At 43.6% G+C, this 22,417-nt stretch overlaps 1 protein-coding gene across 6 annotated transcripts in view; it reads left to right on the top strand.

Annotated features, from left to right (window-relative positions):
* The window catches only part of Dido1 (death inducer-obliterator 1), a 57,721-nt gene that overhangs the window by 21,462 nt on the left and 13,842 nt on the right, over positions 1 to 22,417 (top strand). For 4 of the 6 annotated variants that reach the window (XM_036184837.1, XM_036184839.1, XM_036184836.1 and 1 more), the window contains exons 2-12: positions 1,102 to 1,287; positions 3,148 to 3,259; positions 3,992 to 4,823; positions 5,729 to 6,050; positions 8,558 to 8,770; positions 10,077 to 10,296; positions 19,100 to 19,562; positions 19,676 to 19,835; positions 20,969 to 21,085; positions 21,227 to 21,331; positions 22,194 to 22,329. In XM_036184837.1, the coding sequence (XP_036040730.1) occupies positions 3,994 to 4,823; positions 5,729 to 6,050; positions 8,558 to 8,770; positions 10,077 to 10,296; positions 19,100 to 19,562; positions 19,676 to 19,835; positions 20,969 to 21,085; positions 21,227 to 21,331; positions 22,194 to 22,329 (2,566 nt within the window). In that variant the 5' untranslated portion in view covers positions 1,102 to 1,287; positions 3,148 to 3,259; positions 3,992 to 3,993. The remainder of the gene's footprint in view (positions 1 to 1,101; positions 1,288 to 3,147; positions 3,260 to 3,991; positions 4,824 to 5,728; positions 6,051 to 8,557; positions 8,771 to 10,076; positions 10,297 to 19,099; positions 19,563 to 19,675; positions 19,836 to 20,968; positions 21,086 to 21,226; positions 21,332 to 22,193; positions 22,330 to 22,417) is intronic. The other 2 variants (XM_036184840.1, XM_036184841.1) reach the window with 2 other exon arrangements.

Below are 22,417 nucleotides of genomic sequence, written 5' to 3'. Positions count from 1 at the left end.
CACCTGGCATCTGTTTAGTTTTTGAGGTGCTATGTAGATTCAATCAACCCAGGTCCTGTGGCCCAGTCCAGCCAGTAGTTTCTGAAATCTGGAAGTTGATTTTTTTTTTTTTTTTGGCTAGCCTTGTATGTGATAGAAGCTATAGTGACACCTCCTATAGCTACGTGGATTGGACATGAGGTCTAAAAGGTCATTGTCACTTTAAGCACACATGGAATGTTTGCTCTTTGTCTTGGGTTACTAGGGAGACTACAGTTAGCTGGAAGGCAGTTGGGGCCAGGCAGAGAGAGGAGTTAAGAGGTGTGTTCTGCTCAGAATTGCTGGCTTTGGCCCTTGTAGTTTAAAAGACTGGCTAGAAACAAGAGCATCTGGAGAGAGTGTTTAGATTATGATTGTATGAAAGAGGAAAGGAGAGGGCTGGTTTGGAAGTTAGGGGGCGTAGGGGGTGGGTGGAAGGTATTCTGCTGTTTTGAGATAGAGCCTGAAAACAGTGTCATTAGTTAGGACCTTACCAGGAAGATTGAGCAAAATTAAAATGATTATTTACTTACTTATTTTGGATTGAAACAGTCTGCTGTGTAGCCCAGAGCTCTGTAACTCATGATCTTCTGTCTGCTTCAGCCTCTGTGTGATGGGATTACAGATAGGTACTACCCTGCCTGGTTCTCAAATACACATAGATAACCATATCACATTGATGTTTAGTAAATACAAATTTAGTCCTCTAAATTTCTTAGATTTTTAAATTAACTTATGATACTTCTATACTGTTAAGATTAAAGAAAAACAATTATATAATTTTGTTATTCAGGCTTTCCACTTTTTGTTCTCTCAGTGTTGTGTTTCTTTGTGCTGGGCCTGCTTCATGACAACTCTTAATTGAATTCAGAAGTGCTTGATGCCCTGTGCTGCCTTCTCACCTTGCCTTTGACTCTTGCCTGGGTGGCCCCTTCTTTCAGAGTGTACCAGTGTCACTGCTTCCCTAGTCTTCAGACGTCTTTGTAGGTCACTCTCAGAGTAGATTTTGCTTTTTCTTGGTTGCTGGTGTGTGGTTTAATCACAGTTGCTTAAGATCTGTAACATGTTTTTCCTTTCCTGTAGGAGCTTGCTCAGGAAGCAGTCCACACTGTCCCTTTGGTTGTTGGAAGCTCCAGAATCTTCTCACTGATGAGCTAAGACTGACAAAGGTGTGGTGAGACTTGGCTATCTGCTGGACCTGGTTCCCAGGTTTATTGTTATATGTAGGATTTTCAGCCAAAGATTTCCAAGCTTTCAGTTCAGGGACAGGTAAGTGGCATTATTTGTATGAAGAAATTAGTATAATGTAGCATTTATTATATGTGTTTTTAATAATCTAAAGTACCAGATTTTATACTTTTTAACTTGAGCACAGCTTTGTTTAATGAATGGCCATTGTTAAGAATTTGACTCATTTCTTTGTTTTCACTTAGGCTATGTTATCAGTTTGTAAACCTTAATTGTGTAGTTTTCTGTCTGATGAGAAAATAATTTTTTTTTTTGTTTTTTGTTTTTGTTTTTCGAGACAGGGTTTCTTTGTGTAGGTTTGGAGCCTGTCCTAGAACTTGCTCTGTAGTCCAGGCCTGCCTCTGCCTCCTGAGTGCTGGGATTAAAGGCATGCGCCACCACCTCCCAGCACGAGAAAACAATTTTGTAGAAGAAAAGTGGAGTTGCCTCTTGGGTTCTGGGCTGGAGGACTTCTTAGGAAGGCTGGACAGGGTGGCCCCTAGACTGCACTCTTGAGTAGAGATGCAGTATTGCATGAAGTTAGGATGCAGCTGTCTTGCTTCAGCCTGTGTCTGGAGTATGGCTCAGTGGTAAATAGGAGAGTTTAGTTTAGAAATGTTTTGGTGCAAAACTTGTTTTGCATAAACAGCAAGACCATACTTCTCTCCCCTAAACTTTCTAACTAAAATGAACAAGCCACTATAGGAAGCAGTTTGGTATTTACTCAGCTCTGTGTATTTATTTTTTTTCTAATTTTTAGGATTTTTAACTTTTATGTGTATGGACATTTTGCCTGATTGTGCACCATGTGTATGCAGTGCCAACAGAGGCCAGAGGGGCTGAGGGTAGAATAAGTTACTAGCTCTCTTGTGGGTGCTGGGATTCAAGCTCAGGTCCTGAAGAGTAGCCAGTGCTCTTAGCTCCTGAACATCTCTCCATTCCTAGCTATGTGTATTTAAAAGGAATATACTAGGTGGCGATGTCTTTAATCTCAGCAATGGGGAGGCAGAGGCAGGTGGATCTTTGAGTTCAAGGCCAACCTGTGTAGCATGCATCTTAAAGAGTCTTATTAATAAAAACAAACCGGGAGCCAGGTATTGGGGTGAATGCTGGAAGATCAGAGAAGCAGAACAAGCCACAGCTAACCTCACCTCGCCAATTCCTCAGCTGATCCTGTTTCCTTAAACTGGAATCCTTTGACTCCTAATTCAGAATGAATCTTGGCGCACGCCTTTAATCCCAGCACTGGGAGGCAGAGCCAGGGGGATCTCTGTGAGTTCGAGGCCAGCCTGGGCTACCAAGTGAGTGCCCCAGGAAAGTCGCAAAGCTACACAGAGAAACCCTGTCTCGAAAAGCCAAAAAAAGGGGGGGGGGCGCGTGTGTGCCACCCTTTTCTGGCCTCTATATCTATCTAGTGGCTGTTCTTTCTCTGACCCCAGATAAGTTTATTAGGGTGCACAATATTTTAGGGAACACAGTATCAACACAAGCCTGGTCTACATAGCAAGTTCTAGGCCAGTCAGTTACATAATGAGACTCTTATCTCCAAAAAGATAAAATGGAGCACACCTCAGGCTTATGAGGCCAGCCCCTCCTCTTGAGTGACAGCAGTTTAATGCCATTATTTCTGTCCTTGGTGTCTTGGCAGTCTGAGGAGCTGTGCTGACTTAGTTGAGTTCTGACTTTTACCATTTTAAAGGAGGTCACCTAAGGACTAAAGAAGTGATTATTCACTCAATAGCTTCACATGACTTAAAGGTCAAGGTTAGAGTGTGATAGGTGATAAAGATCAGTGCTAGGCAGCCTCTGTAGCTGAGTGACAACTATTTACTAAACTACTAGGAAGGAAAACAATATTCAGGGTACTAATAATTTTAAGTTTTCTGTTTTTTGCATTTTTAGGGTTTTCATTTATTACCAATCCTTTCCCTAAGATGGAACGTGCAATAAAATCATTCATCACTAGCATTTAAATGCTATTAAAGCCTGGACAGCTAGGAAAAGAATTCTCAAGGTATATGCCTTTTTCAATTTTGTCATTTTAAGCAACAATGAAAATTTCATTTTTTTGGAGAGAAAATAAAAGACCCGAGTGTGTGGTGGTACATGTTATATTCTCAGTACTTAGGGTGCTAAGGCATGAAGGTCGCCTTAAGTTTAAAGCAGACCTTTGCCACATAGTAATGTCAAGACTTTAGGGAGGGATACAGACATGGGGATACTTGGGTAGTAATACACCTTGAAGCTGTTGTTTACTTAGATCAGTAGGTACAGGCGGACTAAACTGTGGTCAGGAATCTAGGCAGTTGTTCTTACTAGGTGTCCACAAGGGTTACTCCATGCTCAGTTGGTTCTATTTTCCAGACACTGTCCCTCCCAGTCTAGGCCCTGGATGAGACTAAAAAAGCCAGGGCCAAACCCCCAGCCAGACATGGCCAGACTTCTGTGGACAGGCCCAGAAGTAGCACACACCATGTGCCTTGTGCTCATTGATGGTCATGAGCTACACAGAGTGCCTTGAGAATGGTATGGCCTTTATAATATAGTTACCTCACATACACACCACAGGAAACAGTGATCAGAAGCATTAAGTTTATGTGGAGTTCTGCTCCTCTAAGGAAATGTTCTATCTTGCCCCTGTTGGTAAGGGGCACTCATTAGGTGTCCCTGGTATGCCATCCAAGACTACATGGTATGGTGGCTTGGTGGTTTTTTTGGTCACAGTGGGATTGCCTTTTCTCATTAGGTATGGATGATAAAGGGCACCTGAGCAATGATGAAGCACCCAAGGCTATCAAACCCACCAGTAAAGAGTTTAAGAAAACCTGGGGGTTTCGAAGAACCACGATTGCCAAACGTGAAAGTGCAGGAGACACCGAGGTAGACCCCAGTGAGCAGCCACCACAACAGCATAGCCTCTCCCTGCGCCGCAGTGGACGGCAGCCAAAGCGTACTGAGAGGGTAGAAGAGTTCCTTACCACAGTTCGCCGCCGAGGAAGAAAGAGTGTGCCAGTCTCCCTGGAGGATTCCAGTGAACCTACATCCTCCACGGTCACTGATGTGGAAACAGCCTCGGAGGGGAGCGTGGAGAGTAGTTCTGAGATTAGAAGTGGCCCTGCATCTGGCTCCTCAGGGAAGGAACATCCTGCCTCTTCTGAAAAGGCAAAAAGAGGTGATGAGGAAGAAGATACCTCTGACAGTGACAGTGATGGCCTTACTTTGAAGGAACTTCAGAACCGTCTTCGAAGAAAGCGAGAACAAGAACCTGCGGAGAGGCCCCTGAGAGGCATTCAGAATCGCCTCCGGAAGAAGCGCCGAGAGGAGGACCCTGCTGAAACTGGGAGTGTCCTAACGGGCAGTGCTGATGAGAATACACCTCTCTGTAAGCAGGAGCCTGAGGCTAGTCAGGGACCAGTGTCCCAGTCAGAGAAAGATGACAGAGAAAATCAGTCAGAGGGGATATCAACTCAGGGAAGTAAAGAGGAAGGCCCCAGGGATGCGGGCAAACCAAAGCCTGAGTGTGAGGTTTACGACCCCAATGCCCTGTACTGCATCTGCCGCCAGCCTCATAACAACAGGTAGGTGGGGGGAGGGAACTTGTGCCCATTTACAGAAAGCCCAGGGATGGAGACAGAGAGAGGACTCCCCTTTGCTTTGATGCCAAAGAGCTTAAAGCTGGACTTGCCAAGCAATTGGTTTATTGAGAAAAATGAGTGAGTCCTGTGAAAAAAAAAAACAAAGGAGTGCATACATGTGGACTGCATAGAGCACCCTCCACTGTGGCAGTCACGTGTGATCACTTGTATACAGTCAGAGTGCCCAGCATGGGATGAAAAGCTCACTGCCTCAGTCGTTCAAGCCATGTGCAACCAATGGACACTGTAGATAGGTGAGAACCATTTGTTGTCCCAAAGATCCAATGGAAGAGTGTTACTCAGGATATGACTGCATCCAGTGTGGTCCTTTACTTAAGTTGGCTGCCAAGTGGTGATGGGGCATCCCATCCAGTGGGGTTATAGGAAATGAAGCTGCTACTGCTGCTGCATAGGGATACTCTGAAGCCTCTAGTTCACTCTTAAAGTGGTCCATCCAAAAGATGAAGGATTGAGGATGTAGCTCAGTAGATAGAGTGCTTGCTTACCATGCATGAAGCCCTGGGTTTGATCTCCAGTGCCTCATAAAATGGTGAGGTGGTATATACCTGTAATCTCAGCTTTCAGTAGAGGCAGGAGAATCAGAAATTCAAGATCATCCTTGGCTACATAGAGAGTTTGAGACATGGGAAACCCTGTCTCAAAAAATAAGTAAATAGAAAAGAAAAAAATATGAAGCAGATTTAGAATACTAGTAACAAAAGGAAGGGCACATGGATGTTTTAATTCTGATTGCATTTTTTACTTTATTTGCATGTTTTTCATAATGAAATGTTAAAACTTTGACTTGGTAATATGTTAGACATAACTACATAATCTTCCCATTTCAGGTTTATGATCTGCTGTGATCGATGTGAGGAGTGGTTCCATGGAGACTGTGTGGGTATTTCTGAGGCCCGAGGGCGGCTCCTGGAAAGGAATGGGGAAGACTACATCTGCCCAAATTGCACCATTTTGCAAGTGCAGGATGAGACCAATGCCAGTGCCTCTGATGAGCAGGACCCTGGGTGCAGACCTATAGGTGTTGATGGCACAGACTGTACAAGTATAGGGATAGTAGAACAGAAGTCTGGTGAAGACCAGGGGATAAAGGGTAGAATTGAAAAGGCGGCAAACCCCAGCAGCAAGAAAAAACTCAAGATATTTCAGCCTGTAAGTATCTGTCTGCCGTGGTAGACACAAATGTCAGGCTTACTGCTGATAAAACACCAAGATTAGGAAGGTGCCTTCCCTTTGGAATAGTTAGGTATTTTGTGGGGACAGATACTATATCTCGTTTAGGTCTGAGCCCTGAGAAGGTTTTTCCTGCTATCGCTTCCACCTTGTATCAGCTTAATGGCACTTTTGCACACATTTTGCCACTCAGGTTGGCCTCCAGTTTGTGACCCTCTGCCTTAGGTATATACCACCAACATGCTCTAATGGAGCTTTCAAGGGGAAAATACCCATCTCTCCAGAGTGCTGGTGACATGTTCTTGGTGTTACATGTTTTGAGTGCTCAGAATTATTGAGAGAAAGGTGACTTGAATTCCCCTCTTAGCATCTTTTTATAGGCCATGATGTTCACATTTCCCATAAACTAAGTAAAACTAACAGTCTTTGCTAAGGAGAGCTATCTCTTCCTTCAATGTCTGCACTGCATTTCTCATGAGGGGTGCCACTATTATATGCATTTTCATTTTGGATCCTTAACCTTCATAGCCTGCCCTCCAGTAGGTGTAGAGTCTAGAATGTCACTGCTGTAGCATTCATTGGGTGCTACAAGATGAAAATGTGGTGCTGTTAGCACTGTTTACTAAAGGAAGTTGTCAGTTTGGTATTTTTATTGCCAGTATGTTAGACATGGCCTGAATTTTATTCTGTGTAAACTTAGATTTGGGAGAAGAAAAGCAACTATGTTAAATATTTAACCTGAAAACTGACATTTTGTGCCTGTATCAGTGTAAGGGACATGTTAATGTGTACTTACCTTTTCCATCAACATAACATTAGAAGTTGTAAGCAGAGACATCCATATGTGGTATTGCCAGTGTGTTGTTTCTGCTGCTGTGTTACAGACTTAGCGTAAAATTCCACTTCCAGACTCCATGGATCAGATCCTGGTACAGAGCCCTGACCCCTAAGGGGCACAGAGTTTTTCCAAGGCTTCAGCTTGGCTGGGGCTGTGGTCTCATTAGAAGGTAGCTAGAGATGACCCTCTCTGGGAGCTCTCAAACTGTTAGACATATGTTCCATTCAGTCTTTCTAACATACTTCAAACTTAATGGTGTAAGTGGTCACTATTTATCCAAAATGCATGATTAATTGGGTATCCTGTGTCTTTTGGCTGTATTACCACCACCCCAAAAAAGGCTGCCTTTCTTCAAAACCAACTGGATCTCGTTCTCTTTTACGGAATGGCACATTTTTTCTTTTAAGAATTTTCATCTGAGGGCTGGGTGTGGCAGAGCCCACATTCTGGAGGCAGTATGAGTTCAAGGCTTTCCTGGTCTATATAGTGAGTTCCAGGCCAGCCAAGACTACATTAGGAGACTTTATTTTTTCCTTGGGTGCCTGGAAAAGTAGCTCAGTAATTAAGAAACACTAGTTGTTCTTCTAGAGGATCTGGGTTCAATTCATAGTACCCACATGGTGACTCACTACCATCTGTAACTCATATGTTAGGGAATTGGATGCCCTCTTTTGTCTTCTGTGGCACTACATGTAGAAAGACATACATCTAGGCAAAACACCTATACACATAAAGGAATTTTCACCTGAGCCTCTGAGATGGCTCATTGAGTAATGGTGCCTGCCATCAAACTGATGACCTGAGTTATCACATGAAAAAAGGAAGGAGATGACTCCTGAAAGTTGTCCTGACCCCAACTATACACATGTGTGCACATACACACACACAGTAAAAATTTTAACATAATTTGTACCTCATTAAATAAACATTTTGACTTTTTCATGTTTTATTTTTAATGTGTATGTCTAGGGAGGTAATGTATACAGTGCAGGTGCGCTCAGAGGTCAGAAGTCTAAACTTACAGGCAGTGATGAGCTCCCTGACATGGTCTTCTGTAAAAGCATTGCGAGCCATATTTCCAGCCCTGCTCTGACTCTTGATATCATTTGGGACCTGCGCATGTTTTCTGTAGAGGGCATGTTGATCTGAAGCTCTCATGTATATAGAGCTTGCTAGGACAGTTAAAGGGGGAAATGGGTTTGTATAGTTCACATAAACAAAGACAGGGTCTTACTGTGTAGCCTAGGCTGGCCTAGAACTTGGGAATCTTCAACCTTCCTTTCCCAGGTGCTAGAATTAATTGTATTAAAGAATGTGCCATCATGCACAGCTAACGAATAAAAAGATTTTTATTCTTATCAAAAATAGTTAGAGCCAGCCATAGTGATTTGCACCTTTAGTCCTAGCACTGGGGAGGCATAAGCAGGTAGATCTCTGAGTTCAAGGCCAGCCAGGGCTGCATGGCAAATTTCAGGCCAGCCAGAATTTAATAGTGAGGCACCCTCTCAAAACCACCCAAACAAACAAACAAAAATACTGCTAGTGTCACAGTCACAGTGACGCATCAATGCTGTCAGTTGTGCTGTCACAGCACTCACTATTAGTGTCGGGGTGTACATTGTCTGAAGTCACCTGTTTCATTCTGCAGGTCGTAGAGGCTCCTGGTGCTGCGAAGTGCATTGGCCCTGGGTGTTCCAGTGTAGCACAGCCTGATTCAGTGTACTGCAGTAATGATTGCATTCTCAAACATGCTGCAGCTACCATGAGATTTCTAAGTTCAGGTAAAGAACAAAAACCAAAACCCAAGGAAAAGGTCAAGATGAAGCAAGAAAAGTTCAATCTTCCAAAATGCAGTGTTCAGGTAAGCTGACCAAAGTCACTTTCAGGACAATTGAAACAGGAAATGTTTGAAAGTACTATATAGATTTGTTGTTGTTTGCATGAGAAGTGCAGGGAACAACAGTTGTCAATAAAATCTAGATCACATTTTCCTTATCTCTTCCTCATTTGCTGAGGGATTAGAATACAGTAAAACAAGTAAGCATGTGGCTTTTTTCCTTTTCTCACCCCCCCCCCCCCATACTATATAGCTCTGGCTGTCCTGGAACTAGTTCTGTAGACCACGCTGGTCTCAAACTCACAGAGAGCCTCCTGAGTGCTGGGATTAAAGGCATGCACCACCACCACTGCCTGGCCTATGTGGCTTTTTTCTCTTTTTTTTGAACAACCAAAACCTTAGAATGTGTACAGCACAGAACCTTGTGCAAAGTCCACTTGGCACTTAAAGAAAAGACATGGGTTCTGGGCAAGGCTCTGTGTCTTGTATAGGATAACACAGTGGTAGAATGCCTAGCATGCAAACAGTCTTATGATTTCTGTCTTTTGGTTTTTTCGAGACAGGGTTTCTCTGTGTAACAGCCTTGGCCGTCCTGGAACTTGCTCTGTATACCAGGTTGGCCTCAAACTCATAGATACCTGCCTGCCTCAGCCTCCCCAAGTGCTGGGATTAAAGGCATGTGTGCCGCCACCACCTGGCCAGTCTTAGATTTCTACATATGCCTTGGGGAGAGTGTTTCCTTTATTTTAAAGGAAGTTCTGTAGCCTGGTCAGGCCTTGAACTTGGTTTTTTTTTTTTTTTCCTTTAGCCTCCCACTCAGCTGGGATTACAGACCTATGCCATCAAGCCTGGCTAGATAACTTTTTTTTTTCCTCCCAAGCCTGTCATCTTAGATCTTACTCCTAGAAAAGTAGTTGCTCTATATAGTGTGAGGGTAATAGTGCAGAGCCCTGGAATCTGGCCACAGTTTCCCAGTGGGCAGATTTTCCACAGGGAATGCAAATATCATTTGTTCTCTACAGGTCCTAATGCCCACATGCAGGCCCTTTTCATTTTGTTTTTAGCTTGTTTCATTGTCTTGCTGAGAGGGGTTCATGCTGCTTTTATCTTGGCTGGTTCATGCCTCAACTAGGTTACAGACAGATCTTACATTGGAATGCTGAGGGTTATTGGATGTGTAGACGTAACCATATGGGATCACAAGATTCAGCTCAGCTTGTGTGAAGGGTCTTCAGATATCAAAATAAATGCAGTATCATATCTCTAATGGGTCTGTGAAGCAAAGGTATCATTTCAGACCTTAATAATTGGGATTTCACTGATTATCCAGGCGGGGATTAAAATCTCTTCTGTGCACAAGAGACTAGCTTCAGAGAAAAAAGAAAACCCAGTGAAGAAAGTGATGGTGGCTCCTAGGAGTGAAACTTCAGGGAAGGAGATAACCTGTGAAAGCACCACACCGTCCTGGGCAAGTGACCACAACTACAATGCTGTGAAGCCTGAGAAGCCTGAGAAGCCCACTGCACTCTCACCCACCCTATTGAGTAAATGTACGTATCACCCCAAGGCTGGCTTCCCAGGCCCCTCCCATCATCTGGATGGCTGCCTGGGGCTATCTAGGACTGGAGTCCTGGGTATTCTGGTGCTGCTGGTAGCCAGCAGCAGCTCACCGCCAAACCAAAACAAATACAAAGATGACTCTGGACCCCAGGTGTTCCTGCCTAGCCTGTGGAGCTTCTGTGGGTGTTTCCTAAAGTGCTGAGTAGGCCTCGATACTGAGAGTCTCACGTTGGAGGCAATTTCTTATTTCAGTTTCAGGCTTTGGTAAGTATTTGCACTGCTCTCAAGACGGGACTGCATCAGTGCACTGTTCAGACTCCAGGCTCAGCACTGTGCAGACACCAATTTCTCAGAACAGCCATGCATAAACCATGAGGAATATTTCCACATTACCTATTTTCTGCACATGAAGTCATCACTGCTCTTCTACAGCAAAACTGATTTTTCAGGAACTAAGAAAGGACAGGTAGATAATTTGCTTGTGTCTATTTCACATACCACATACCTACATAATAAACAAATTCACATTTTGAAGCTCAGACCCCATGGTGAGTAATCATGTTGACCTTTACACTAGGGCAGTGTCCTCATCAAGGGGAGAATTATGGTTAGTGGCTTCCAGATTACTTTCAGACGTTTAGATTATTAGCCTGACCAGATTTCAAATAATTGAAATGGCAGTAGTTTGAGTAAATTTTTGAAACCTCAGAATAGATCACAAAATATGGAGCCATTCTTGTCTCATAGCCCTGCTCCCCTTTAAACGGTTTCAAGTGAATTTTTGGTTATTTTCTTGATAGTGCCCATCCTTAGCCCCAGATAGGGGGCTCTTATAGCCCAGGCTAGCCTTAAATTTGCTTTGAAGCTGAGGATGACCTTGAACTTGTGATCATCCTGCTGCCTCTACCTGTAAAGAGTGTTGTGATTTACAGGCATGCACTTGATTTATGTTCTGGGGTGTGAACTCAGGGCGTATAGTCAAGTAACCTACCAACTGAGCTGCATTTCTAGCTCATGATCTTCAACTTCTGATCTTTCTATCTTCACTTCCTGAGTGCTGGGGTTATAGGCATATGGTGCTGGGGGTCAAACCCAGAACTTCATGCCTAACTAGGTAAGCACTACTCTGTAAGTCACCCCCATTAATGCATTTTGTACCCTTTTTAAAGTGTCAGGATAGAGAGCCCTGAATGCCATAAGTATAAACATGGTACATTTCTTTCTTTCTTTTTTTTTTTTTTTTTTTTTGGTTTTTCGAGACAGGGTTTCTCTGGGTGGCTTTGCGCCTTTCCTGGAACTCGCTCTGTAGCCCAGGCTGGCCTCGAACTCACAGAGATCCGCCTGCCTCTGCCTCCTGAGTGCTGGGATTAAAGGTGTGCACCACCACCACCCGGCTCCATGGTACATTTCTTATTAGCCTTTCAGCAGGATAACTAAGGGAGAGACCTCTTGCAGGTAGGTTCACAAAATGAGAATGCAGTTATGCATGGTGTTGTAGACCTAGAGTTCTAACATAAGAGAAATTGAGGTGAGGATTGTGAGTTTGAGGCTAGCTGGGATTGCAGAGTGAGAACCTGACTGTAGGGTAGGTGGGAGGGAAAGGAATGTAAAAGACCCAGGAGGAGGAGTAAATTAGCCTACCCCACTGCACTATGAGTAGTGAGCTTTATATTTGCAGATGACATGTCTCAGGGGTTCTCTCCATCACAGCAGCTCTACAGCAGCAACGTAATGAACTAATAAGTAGACTTAGAGTCAAGTACCACCTCTCAGAGAGGGGGGGCCACCGAGTGTAGGGCTCAAGTGCTTTAAGTGTCTGTAGACCTGACAAGAAAGGATAGAAACTTGGGGGCTGAAGAGTGATTACAACTCGGTTCATCCTTATTTGTGTGCCCAGGATGGAAAAGCTGCTCTTGAACTTCTGACTCAGGGTCTCTCACTTTAGAAGCAGTTTCTTAGTTTCAGTTTCAGACCCTGGTAAGTATGTGGCGTCATAGACGGTCCTGTGCCCTGGCGAGAGGATATTGGTGAGGAAGATGGAGTATAGTGGGCCTGAAATCTGAGTACTGTCTTCTGTATCCCTTCCATGAGATTGGGAGAGATGGAAGGCTTCCCCAGGGGTCAACAAGGTGATTAGTTTATTTTTATTTTTGTTTTGTTTTGAGACAGGGTTTCTCTGTGTAGCCTTGGCTGTCCTGGAACTCACTCTGTAGACCAGGCTGGCCTTGAACTCAGAGATCCACTTGCCTCGTGAGTGCTGGGACTAAAGGTGTGTGCAGCTATTGTCTGGCTGATGACCAGTTTCTATGCTCAGAGGTTCTTTTTCTTGTCTTACACATTGGCTCTTTAGTGGAGCTGATGGGCTCCAGGAGCAGGAACGTGGGTCAAGTTAACTGATTATAATCTCCCCAACATACCAGCATCTCAAAATTGACCGGCATTCAAAATACAGCATGCATCAGGACATATTTCTGAACCAGTTGCTTCTGTTTTTTTCTCTTTATCCCATAAATGTTATCTTCCAAACATTGAGAAGAGAGTGGTGTCATCAATGAGGAACAGTGTCCCTCTCTGCCTCTTGCTGTCCAAACAGGGCCTGTCCCCTTTGACCCCTCTTCCCCTGCACAGTGGGAAGGTACTGTGCAACTGACCCAAGGACTCTGGCCCTGTCTCCCACTGCCTGTGTGCAGAACACAAATGAGGGGGTGGGGAGGTGGGGTTCAAAGTGAAACCAGTGCTGGGAACACTTCCTACAATCTTCTGAATGGATGTTCACCATGTACACTGTGAGAAGACTGCATGGCAGAGCTGTGACCTGCTGCTGCCTTCTTGAGTGGATACAGGCAGGCACCATGCTGCCCTGCACAGGAAGCCATTCCTCTACATGCAGGTGATTCAATTTCACGAACAGTTGTTCCTCTGATAATTTTTTTCTAGAATATCTGTACAATTTCCTTAAATTGTAGAAACAATTGTCATTTTTAAAGTTCCCCAAATCCTAATATTGCTGTTATCCTTTTTTGTTTCCTTCTGTGTTTCTTTATTTCCACTGATACCTCCTATTGTCAGGGGAGGGAAGGGGGCTGAACACTTGGCTAAAATATTCCTGGTTTTAGTTTTGAAACAATTTTGTATTTATACTTGTATGCACAGTAGTATTTTGGACTCACTAAATGGCTCATCAAGTGACTTAAAACACTAGGTGTTTGAATAGATATTGACATAACAACACTGCATCTGGCTGTGGGGATTTAATGGAAAACCCCAAAGTCCTATAAACCCAAGTCCTGGGGATTGACTGCATCCTACCCATGCGGAAATGTTTTCCTTGTTGATGGATGCATCCTGCACAGGCAACCAGGTTGGGTAGTAGATGGAACAGGGAGAACATAGGTTTTAACCAGGTTATCTCAAGGTGTGGGCTCCAGAAGCACATTTCATGGGATCATGAAGGAACCAATCCTCTGTAGTATGTGGAAGATACTAGAAACATAAACCTAAGGGTGGGCCTGTGTTTTATCAGCGGTATGAGCCGTTTATTTGTCTCCAGAGTCAGTGGCAATAAAATGGGGATAGGGAGCAGCTTTGCACATTTAAACCAAGCCTCTCCCAAACAAAATTGGCACTGAGGGGTTAAACTTGGCAGCTATTTTCTAATATACACAGAGCTGAGACTGAGTTGTCAGATCTTTTTGGTACTTTAAATCATTTTGCATTGTATAAATCTTAAAAAAAAAAAAAAACTATTGTTAAAAATTGGATCATAGCACAAACTTGCCAAGTGAGCCCCTAAGAATACTACAGTCTGTCTTACAGCTGTCCCTGTGTGTCCTTCACCTCTCTGAATTACATTCCTGTAAACTTAAGGAGCTGTGGATCCAAGGGTTAACACTCCAAGAAAAATCCTTTTGATTGCATTGCTGATGTCAAGAGTACAAAGGTCACCTCTGAAGATGCCCTACCACGATTCCTCATTAGTATATTTGCATAAAATGTTAAAATGCTTTTGCTACACACCAACATGCACATAGTTAACATACTTAGTGTCCAAAAGTTAGTAAATGTAGAAGATCAGATTCTTTGCTACTGAGCAACATTGATTTGCCACAAACCTGGAAGAGCTCAGCAAGAACCTAAGGTAACTGGTTGCATTCTCTTCGCCTGGTTCTCCACTGTGCCTCCAGCTTTGGACCCTTTAGGTCTAGTGGGTCCAAGGAAGGCACATGAATTGTTTTAACATGTTCCTGCCTTGTTAGTTTCAGTAAACAATTTAGGTACAAAGAAATAATGGTTAAAAATGAACTTTGCTGAAGTCATCAGCGCCTGTGTTTGGAGAAATCAAGAGACGGCAGCTCAGCTCCCACATAGCTGGGCAGACAGAACACACCCACATGGCCTTCAACTGCATTCCAGCCACTAACATAATGTATGCAATTAACATTACCAACCCAACATGATTTAAGTTAAAATTTTCAAGATACTATGTGAAATGGTTAAGATAATTTGCAAGTTTCTTAGAGTTGGTTTCTACATTAAGATGGAAGTCAAATACTGGACATCAGTAAGAAAATCTTGGTTTTCATCCTTAGAACATAGCAGTTGGATGTGGACCTCTACAGGGTCATTGTAGTCGCAGTGGGCATCAGAGGAGCATCTCTGATATAGCCTGTGCTGCTTTTGTCCAGGTCTCATTTTCTTACATAAAAGTAAATCACTACCTGTGTTTAAAAAAACTTGTTTTTTAAATGGTCTCAATACCATGGCCCTGGCTACCTCTCCCACAGTCCTGCCTCAGCCTCCTGAACCATGAGATTATAGGCATGTGTATGAGGCCTTGGTTATTTGAAAATACTTAACCATGTTTAGGGATAACCCCCAAAACATTTTCATTGCTACTGCCTCTTCCCTGGGAAGAGGTGAGCAAAACAATGGGAAACCCTGTGTTATGTTTTCCACATCTGAGGAGCATAATTAAACTTGGTGCTGGTTATGGTCACTCCTCACAGCAGTTCCCTTTAGAGTACTGGAGGTGAAATACCTGCTTGGGGACAAGCTATAGCAGCCCCTGTAAGGGCAGTCAACAGGCAAAGTGGGGTGGTTGGCACTCTGTAGATTTGGACCCCTGTCTTGTGTGTGGACCCTGCTTCCTGTGGTTAGGCTTCAACTTCCATGCGGTTTCAGGGTTCTGCTTGGTGAGCACATGAACAGGGTTTGTCCCCCAATTCTTTCTCCTTCCCTCCTTTGTGGGTCATTGCTGCCATCTGGTGGCCAAAAGTGCTTTATCCTTTCTAGTGAACCCATGGTGTGACGAGTAGTTTAGCTGTTGTGATCCGTGCAGAGCAGTTTACTTGTATACTCCATCAAACTTGAAGCAGCTTAGTTTCCATTACAAACAAGAAGTGGTCTTGGCAGCAGTTCACCTAGAATACTGGTCGACAGCGCTGGAAACGCCTTCCCCTCCTACTCAATGTTGGTCAATACCTTCTTACCCCACAAGAGGGCAGAGGAGGATACTAGCAAAATGGCTCAGCTAGTGGGGTGGGCATGTGGATGGGAACCCCGTATTGCCCTTTGCCTAGTGGCACCAGGTATGGCTCTTGTTAGCCAGCAAAGAAAGCACACAATTTGTAAGATAGGTCTCCCTTTGGTTACAGCTATTTAGTGTATACAGTATGAAGCTGAAAGTGAATTCTGGGGCTGAAGTGGCTTGATGATAGAATATTTGCCTAGTACATACAAGGCACTGGTTTTGAACCCAGGGGTCAGGAAAGGGAATGGAGTAAGGATTTAAAAATTCATTTATTCAAAAGTGAAAGTGAATCCCCGTTGTTGGCATTGCAGCAGTTACTACTCCTAAGTCAACACCACTGCTTTCCTACTTATACCCTCCAGAATAGAAGAGGGCTTGGTGTGTCAGGATGCTGGTAGGCAAATGGTTAGTTACATCCATCATTTATGAGATGTATCTGCCAATTTATAATTACATAACATGACCTTATACACACTCCTGGAAGTGTTGCTAAAGTGTCCTGATGATTTGGCCTTTAATGGGCAAAAGCCACTGGAGCTGCAAGACTGTAGAGTGATGGTTAGAGAACTACATTTAGTGATGGATGGTATTCAGATTTGTCTGCTCTTAGGTCATCAGGTGTGTCCTGGGAGTGTTAAGAATAACCAGAGTGCAGTCAGACCAAAAGAGAGATTGGGTCTGTTGTGGAACCGTGGCTTTGAAGACCACATTTGTAACCAGAAACAAAAACATCACTGAAATGCTTCAGGCCATATTACTGCTATGTGGAGGGGCTTTGTTGAGGTTTTAGCAATGTGTTGCAGCTGGTTTTAGATCTTGCTTTTGTTACCACTTCACTCTTGCAGCTGGCCTAAAGGGCTGGCAATCGAATACACATTTATTATACCCCTGGCCAGTGTCAACATTTCATGTAGCACTTGGTCTTTACTTTTCTGAGTGCTCATTCCTTCATTGGCCCTTTCTCAAAGGAGTCTGTACTTACTTTTTTTCTTCCATATAACCCAGCAACCAGACATACACGTGAATTGTTGAATATCCCTGGAGCTCAGAGTTAGAAATAAGACTACCACTGCAGAGTCCTCGGATGTTGACTTTGATCTATGGGAAGTATGGTTGTACTTCTTGGCTCAGAATGTGCTCTCTTCTAATAAACAATTATACACTGTATTGTAAAAATACAGTTAAAAAAAAGTATATTCTGAGCCAGGTGGTAGTGGCACACACCTTTAATCCAGCACTCAGGAGGCAGAGCCAGGCGGATCTCTCTGTGTTCGAGGCCAGCTTGGTCTACAGGGTGAGATCCAGGACAGGTACCAAAACTACACTGAGAAACCCTATCTCCAAAAACAAAACAGCAACAAAAAAAGTACATTCCATTGTTCAGAGTGTGCTCCTAATTTCTGTTTTGTACAAATCTGCCTGTGGATATTTTCTATCCTCATCTAGTGTTAAGAGATGCAGTTTTGGATAGATGTGACAACTCTGCAAAGCCCCTAAAGTGCTTTGAAGGCTAGGGTTTGGCATTCTTCTGAGCACAGAGATTACTTGCAGCAAAGGGCCATTGGGGATGAAGTTGGAAGGGTTTCACATGAAATGCAAGGCTTGCATCTTCTAGGTTTTAAATGCCACTTTGTAAATAGTCATATGGCTGTGGTACATTGGCAGCCAGTTCTGGCAGGGTTTGGTGGGACCCCTTGACACCTGGAGGAGCTTGTTGAAGTGAGCTTTCTTTGTATGTGGGATCTCTGATCTTCCCTGAGCTCTCTGGGCTTCCTGATATATTGGAAATGGTTACTGGGAGCAGAAGGTGGAAAGTAATCATCTATGGTCTTGAAATTATGCTTCAGGGATGGCTGGAACTGCCCCCTTTAAGTTGGTTTTGCCAGCACAGTGTTGATTGCCTGTCTAAATGAGCCATCTCAAAGGTGCTTGTTCCTTGCATGGAAAGATGCCACTCCTGAGCCACATGTTCACAAACATTTCCTTACCTTGTTTGACCACTTAGGCTGCTGGTCATCGTGTTGGACAAGCATGCAGTTCTATGACCCAGGCTGTGGCACTGATCCACTGATCTAACTCAGGACTTGGGGAAAGTGTGTGTGTTGGCAGGAGATGGGTGTCTATTCCTTTCACTATTCTGTGGACTGAACTAAGGCTTGACAGCAAGTACCTTTACTTGCTGAGACATTTTGTGAGCCCTTGATGCAGTATTTATTATTAAGCTGATTGCCCACTGACGTGTAAAAGCTTTGGTGCAAGCCAAAGCTCTTTGACTTAGCATATAAGAAGCATTTAAAACACCAGGTTGTCATTTTACCATGCTGACCTAATTAAAGGCAGTGTTAGGGGTGGAAACCTGTATAAACGGGTATCACTACTTTTGGCATCTGATGCTCATTGCTTCCCTGGCCTTCCCCGAAGAAAAAGTCTGTGCTAATTACCTTTCACATAAACTGTGCAGACATGCAGGTAAAATGCTAAATACTCTGAGAGCTGAGAGTCCTTAGGAATAGACAGCCACTGGAGTCTTCTATTTTGGCATCCGAGTTGTATGCAAATAGGTTGGCTGATCTTCCCTATATTGCAAACATCACCAGTCTATATTTTTATCAACTGTCTCCAGTGAACTCCTGCAAAGTCATGAAGTAATGTGTATTCCCTGTGCTGACAGGAAGGTATCAACCTCCAGGACCCTTAGAGTTAGCTGTTCATAGAGGAGAGTTTGATTTTCCCCTTGAAAAGATTTTTGTTTTTTTTTTAGCTTGGCATTGGTGGCACACTCACGAGGCAGAGGCAGGCAAATCTCTGTGAGTTTGAGGCCAGCCTGGTCTACAGAACTAGTTCCTGGACAGGCTCCAAGCTACACAGAGAAACTCTGTCAGGGTGTGTGCATGGGGGGGAGTTGGGGGAAGGAATTCAAGTTCATACAGAAACACCTTGACTTGTTAATAAAAATCTGCCCTATTTTGATGGAAAGCTCATCTTTTAGTTTTACAGCTTAGCTAGTGATTAGTTGGACCTTTGATAATTGGTTTGTTTGAAGTGAAAGGTTTAATACACTAAAGCCTTTTCTTTCTGAAATAAAGAATAATTACCACCATAAAATACTATGGAAAACCTTTCTGAGTTTCAAGATCTTAAAAACCTGCAAATGTATCTGACTAATGCCTAGGTTGACTGACTATTTCCAGAGTGGACATAATGTCAACGTGGAGTTTTTATGTGTTGCCTGTATTTCACAGTGTCTGCATTCTGCTTTCTAGCCATGAAGGAAGACAGGAGAATGGAGGACAGAACAGTGGCAGCAGCTGCAGTCCCAAAGAAGATGGTTCCTCCAGGCTCCCTGATGGGCAGACAGACTTCACCTAGAAATCTTGTTCCAAAGAAGCTTCCTCCTTATGCTAATGTGGCAGGAGCCAAACCAGCCATTAAGAAGCTGCCCTCAGGCTTCAAGGGTACTATCCCCAAGAGGCCATGGCCCTCATCAGCTACCCCTTCAGGCACTTCTGCCAGGCAGACAGGACCATCACCTGTGATAGCTGCTTCCAAAAAGTTGCCTGGCTCTCCTGCTGTGGTAGGAGTTATCAGGAAGCCAATGTCTGCCAATGTCCCTGCAGCCTCTCCAGCCCCAGGACGTCTTGGGCCTGTGAGCCCAGCCCCATCACAGCCCAATTCACAAATTCGGCAAAATATAAGACGCTCCTTGAAAGAGATTTTGTGGAAAAGGTGGGCCATTGTACATGTCACTCTTGCAGATATAGCATTGATGATAGTATTCTGGATTTCCTCACTAGGCAAGTGCCCCCAGTTTATGTAATTCCTCTTTTCATTCTATTCAGAGTCAATGACAGCGATGACTTAATAATGACAGAAAATGAAGTAGGAAAAATTGCCCTCCACATTGAGAAGGAGATGTTTAACTTGTTCCAGGTTACTGATAATCGTTATAAGAGCAAATATCGCAGCATCATGTTCAACCTTAAGGATCCTAAGAATCAGGTCTGTGTGCCCCCAACTAGGTGTTGAGACTTCTTGACCCAGAACAGAGCCCTACATTCATTTCTTTAGCTTTACAGTGACATACCAAATAGCATTTGGAGTGTCCTTTCTGTCTTTGTGGGTCATCATTTTCTCTGCCAGAATTGGAGTTAAACAGATTTTATAACCCCTCTCCAAATCACATGTCCACCACCCTAAGATTAAAGTTTTTCATCCCAATTTTCAGGCATGTCTGGTGGACCTTTGTTGTTTTTTTATTGTTGTTTTTGTTTTTGGGACAACATCTTGCCGTATCTTTAGCTGGCCTGGGTCTTGCTTTGTAGACCAGGCTGGCCTCAAACTCTTAAGAGATCCACTTGCTTCTGCGTAAGAAGTGCTGGGATTAAAGGTGTGTGCCGCCACATCTGGGATCAGGCAACCTTTTCTGCCTTACCTTTCTTCCTCAGCCACGTGATATGGGCCACCCCTTGCGGTTCTCAGCCTTGCCTAGCATGGTGACTCGCTTTCTGCTGCTGGGGCTGTTTATGATCTCTAGACTCTGAACACACAGTCCCTGTATTTTGGAACAAGAATCAAGTGTCTTGGCTACATTGCCATGGTCTGCAATTCCATGGTAGAAGTGATATATTCCTGCCTTTATTTCTAACTTTTGCAGGGGGTAGGGGGTGGGGGTAGAGCAGGGTCTCACTATGTAGCTCTCTGGTTGGCCTCAAACTCAAATCCCAGTGCTAGGATTAAAGGTGTGTACAGTCTGGCCTTCTAAATACTATTTTTGAAGCAGTCTTGTGCTTCTGCTTCCCAGGTATGTGCCACCTCTCTGTCCTGGCTTCCAACTTTTTAACCTATATTCCAGGTTGTGTATATGAGTTGTGATCCCGAGAAGGCATAGAATCTGCAGATGGCCTTGAAGTCTTCTCTCAGATTTACTATTGCCTACTCCAAAGAGGCTGCTGCATGTAGGTGGAGAGAGCACTCTGCAGGGTGTGTGGTTGAGTTCTTGGAGTATTCAGGGTCCATCTGATTTCTGTTGTGCTGCTTTGTTTCTTCATATTGATCCAGAGCAAAGGATAACACTAAAGGTTTATGGATGAGGAAATAAAACGTGCTTTTTTTTTTTTTTTTTAAAAAAATAGGGGCTCTTCCATCGAGTTCTTCGAGAAGAAATCTCCTTGGCAAAACTTGTCAGAATGAAGCCTGAAGAACTTGTGTCTAAAGAACTTTCCATGTGGACAGAGAAGCCTACAAAATCGGTGAGTGTTGAGGATGGTTGTCTGAGACCCTGGAGGTTTCATTTTTCTAGACTCATTAATAAGCTATTCGTAGGATGGATGGATATTATTTCTCCATGGAACCAACAGCTAAAGCCTTCATTTTTATCTTCCTTATTGTAGGTGATAGAGTCCAGGACTAAGTTGCTTAATGAAAGCAAGAAGAACACTGCTAAGCCAGAACCTATTCCTGACATGGAAGATTCTCCACCGGTGTCAGATTCAGAAGTGAGCATTTGGGGTGTCCAGTGTTTGCACGGAGACTAAGACTAACATCTCTTAACTGCTTTCAGGTGTCCTAAGACGCTGAGCAAGTCATTGACCTTTAAACAAGTGTATATGCATGCATGGTGCAGTGTCTTCCAAGTGCTGCTATTTGTTGGGATAATTTGGGTTCTTTTAGTTTTTGATGCAACTTTTCTGTCTGGCCTAAAACTTTTACCTCTGGAATTGGGGGGATTATAGACCTGTCTTGGTGGGCTTTTTCTCCTTTTTTTTTTTTTGTTTTGTTTTGTTTTGTCTTGTTTTGTCTTGTTTTTTGTTTTGTTTTTTGGAACTTATTCTGTAGACCTGGGTGGCCCTGAACTCAGAGATCCACCTGCTTCCACCTCCAGGCAGCACACTTGGCTCTCCATTGGTTCTTTGCCATTTGTGCTATTAACTTAGAGATGGATTGGATTTTGGAAAGGAAATTAGCTATTTGAGCCAAGCATGTTAGCACTTAACCTGTAATCCCAGCACTTTCTATTCAAGATCAGTGGTTCTCAACCTGTGGGTTGTGAGCTCTTTGAGGGTAGAATGATCCTTTCACAAGGATCACATATCAAATGGCCTGCATATCAGACATTTACATTAGAATTCATAACAGTAACAAAATTATAGTTAAGTACCAACAAAAAACTTTAGAGTTGAGGGTCACCACAGCAGGAGAGAAGGTATTAACGGGTGGCAGCATAAAGGAAGGCTGCGAACACTGCGCTGGATGGAAGCAGGAGGTTCAGGAGTTTCAGGGTCATCATCTGCTACATACATTTCAAGACATTGTCTCAAGAAAACGACAAAAGCAAGACCTACTTGATTTCAATTGTAGGAACAACAAGAATCAGTAAGAGCTGCGCCTGAAAAGAGCATGACGCCTCTTCTCGATGTCTTCAGCAGCATGCTAAAGGATACGACAAGTCAGCATCGGGCTCATCTTTTTGATTTAAACTGTAAAATATGTACAGGTGAGCATAATCTAGGGCCTGAAACTTTGGAAAATGAGACTAAATTGGATTTTGTTTAAAATTACTCTTCTAAATGTAGCAGTATTCA

The sequence above is a fragment of the Onychomys torridus genome, chromosome 4 (assembly GCF_903995425.1).
Source record: "Onychomys torridus chromosome 4, mOncTor1.1, whole genome shotgun sequence".
NCBI lineage: Eukaryota > Metazoa > Chordata > Mammalia > Rodentia > Cricetidae > Onychomys > Onychomys torridus.
Note: the sequence above shows the minus strand (reverse complement) of the source record. Positions and strands in the feature narration are given on the sequence as shown.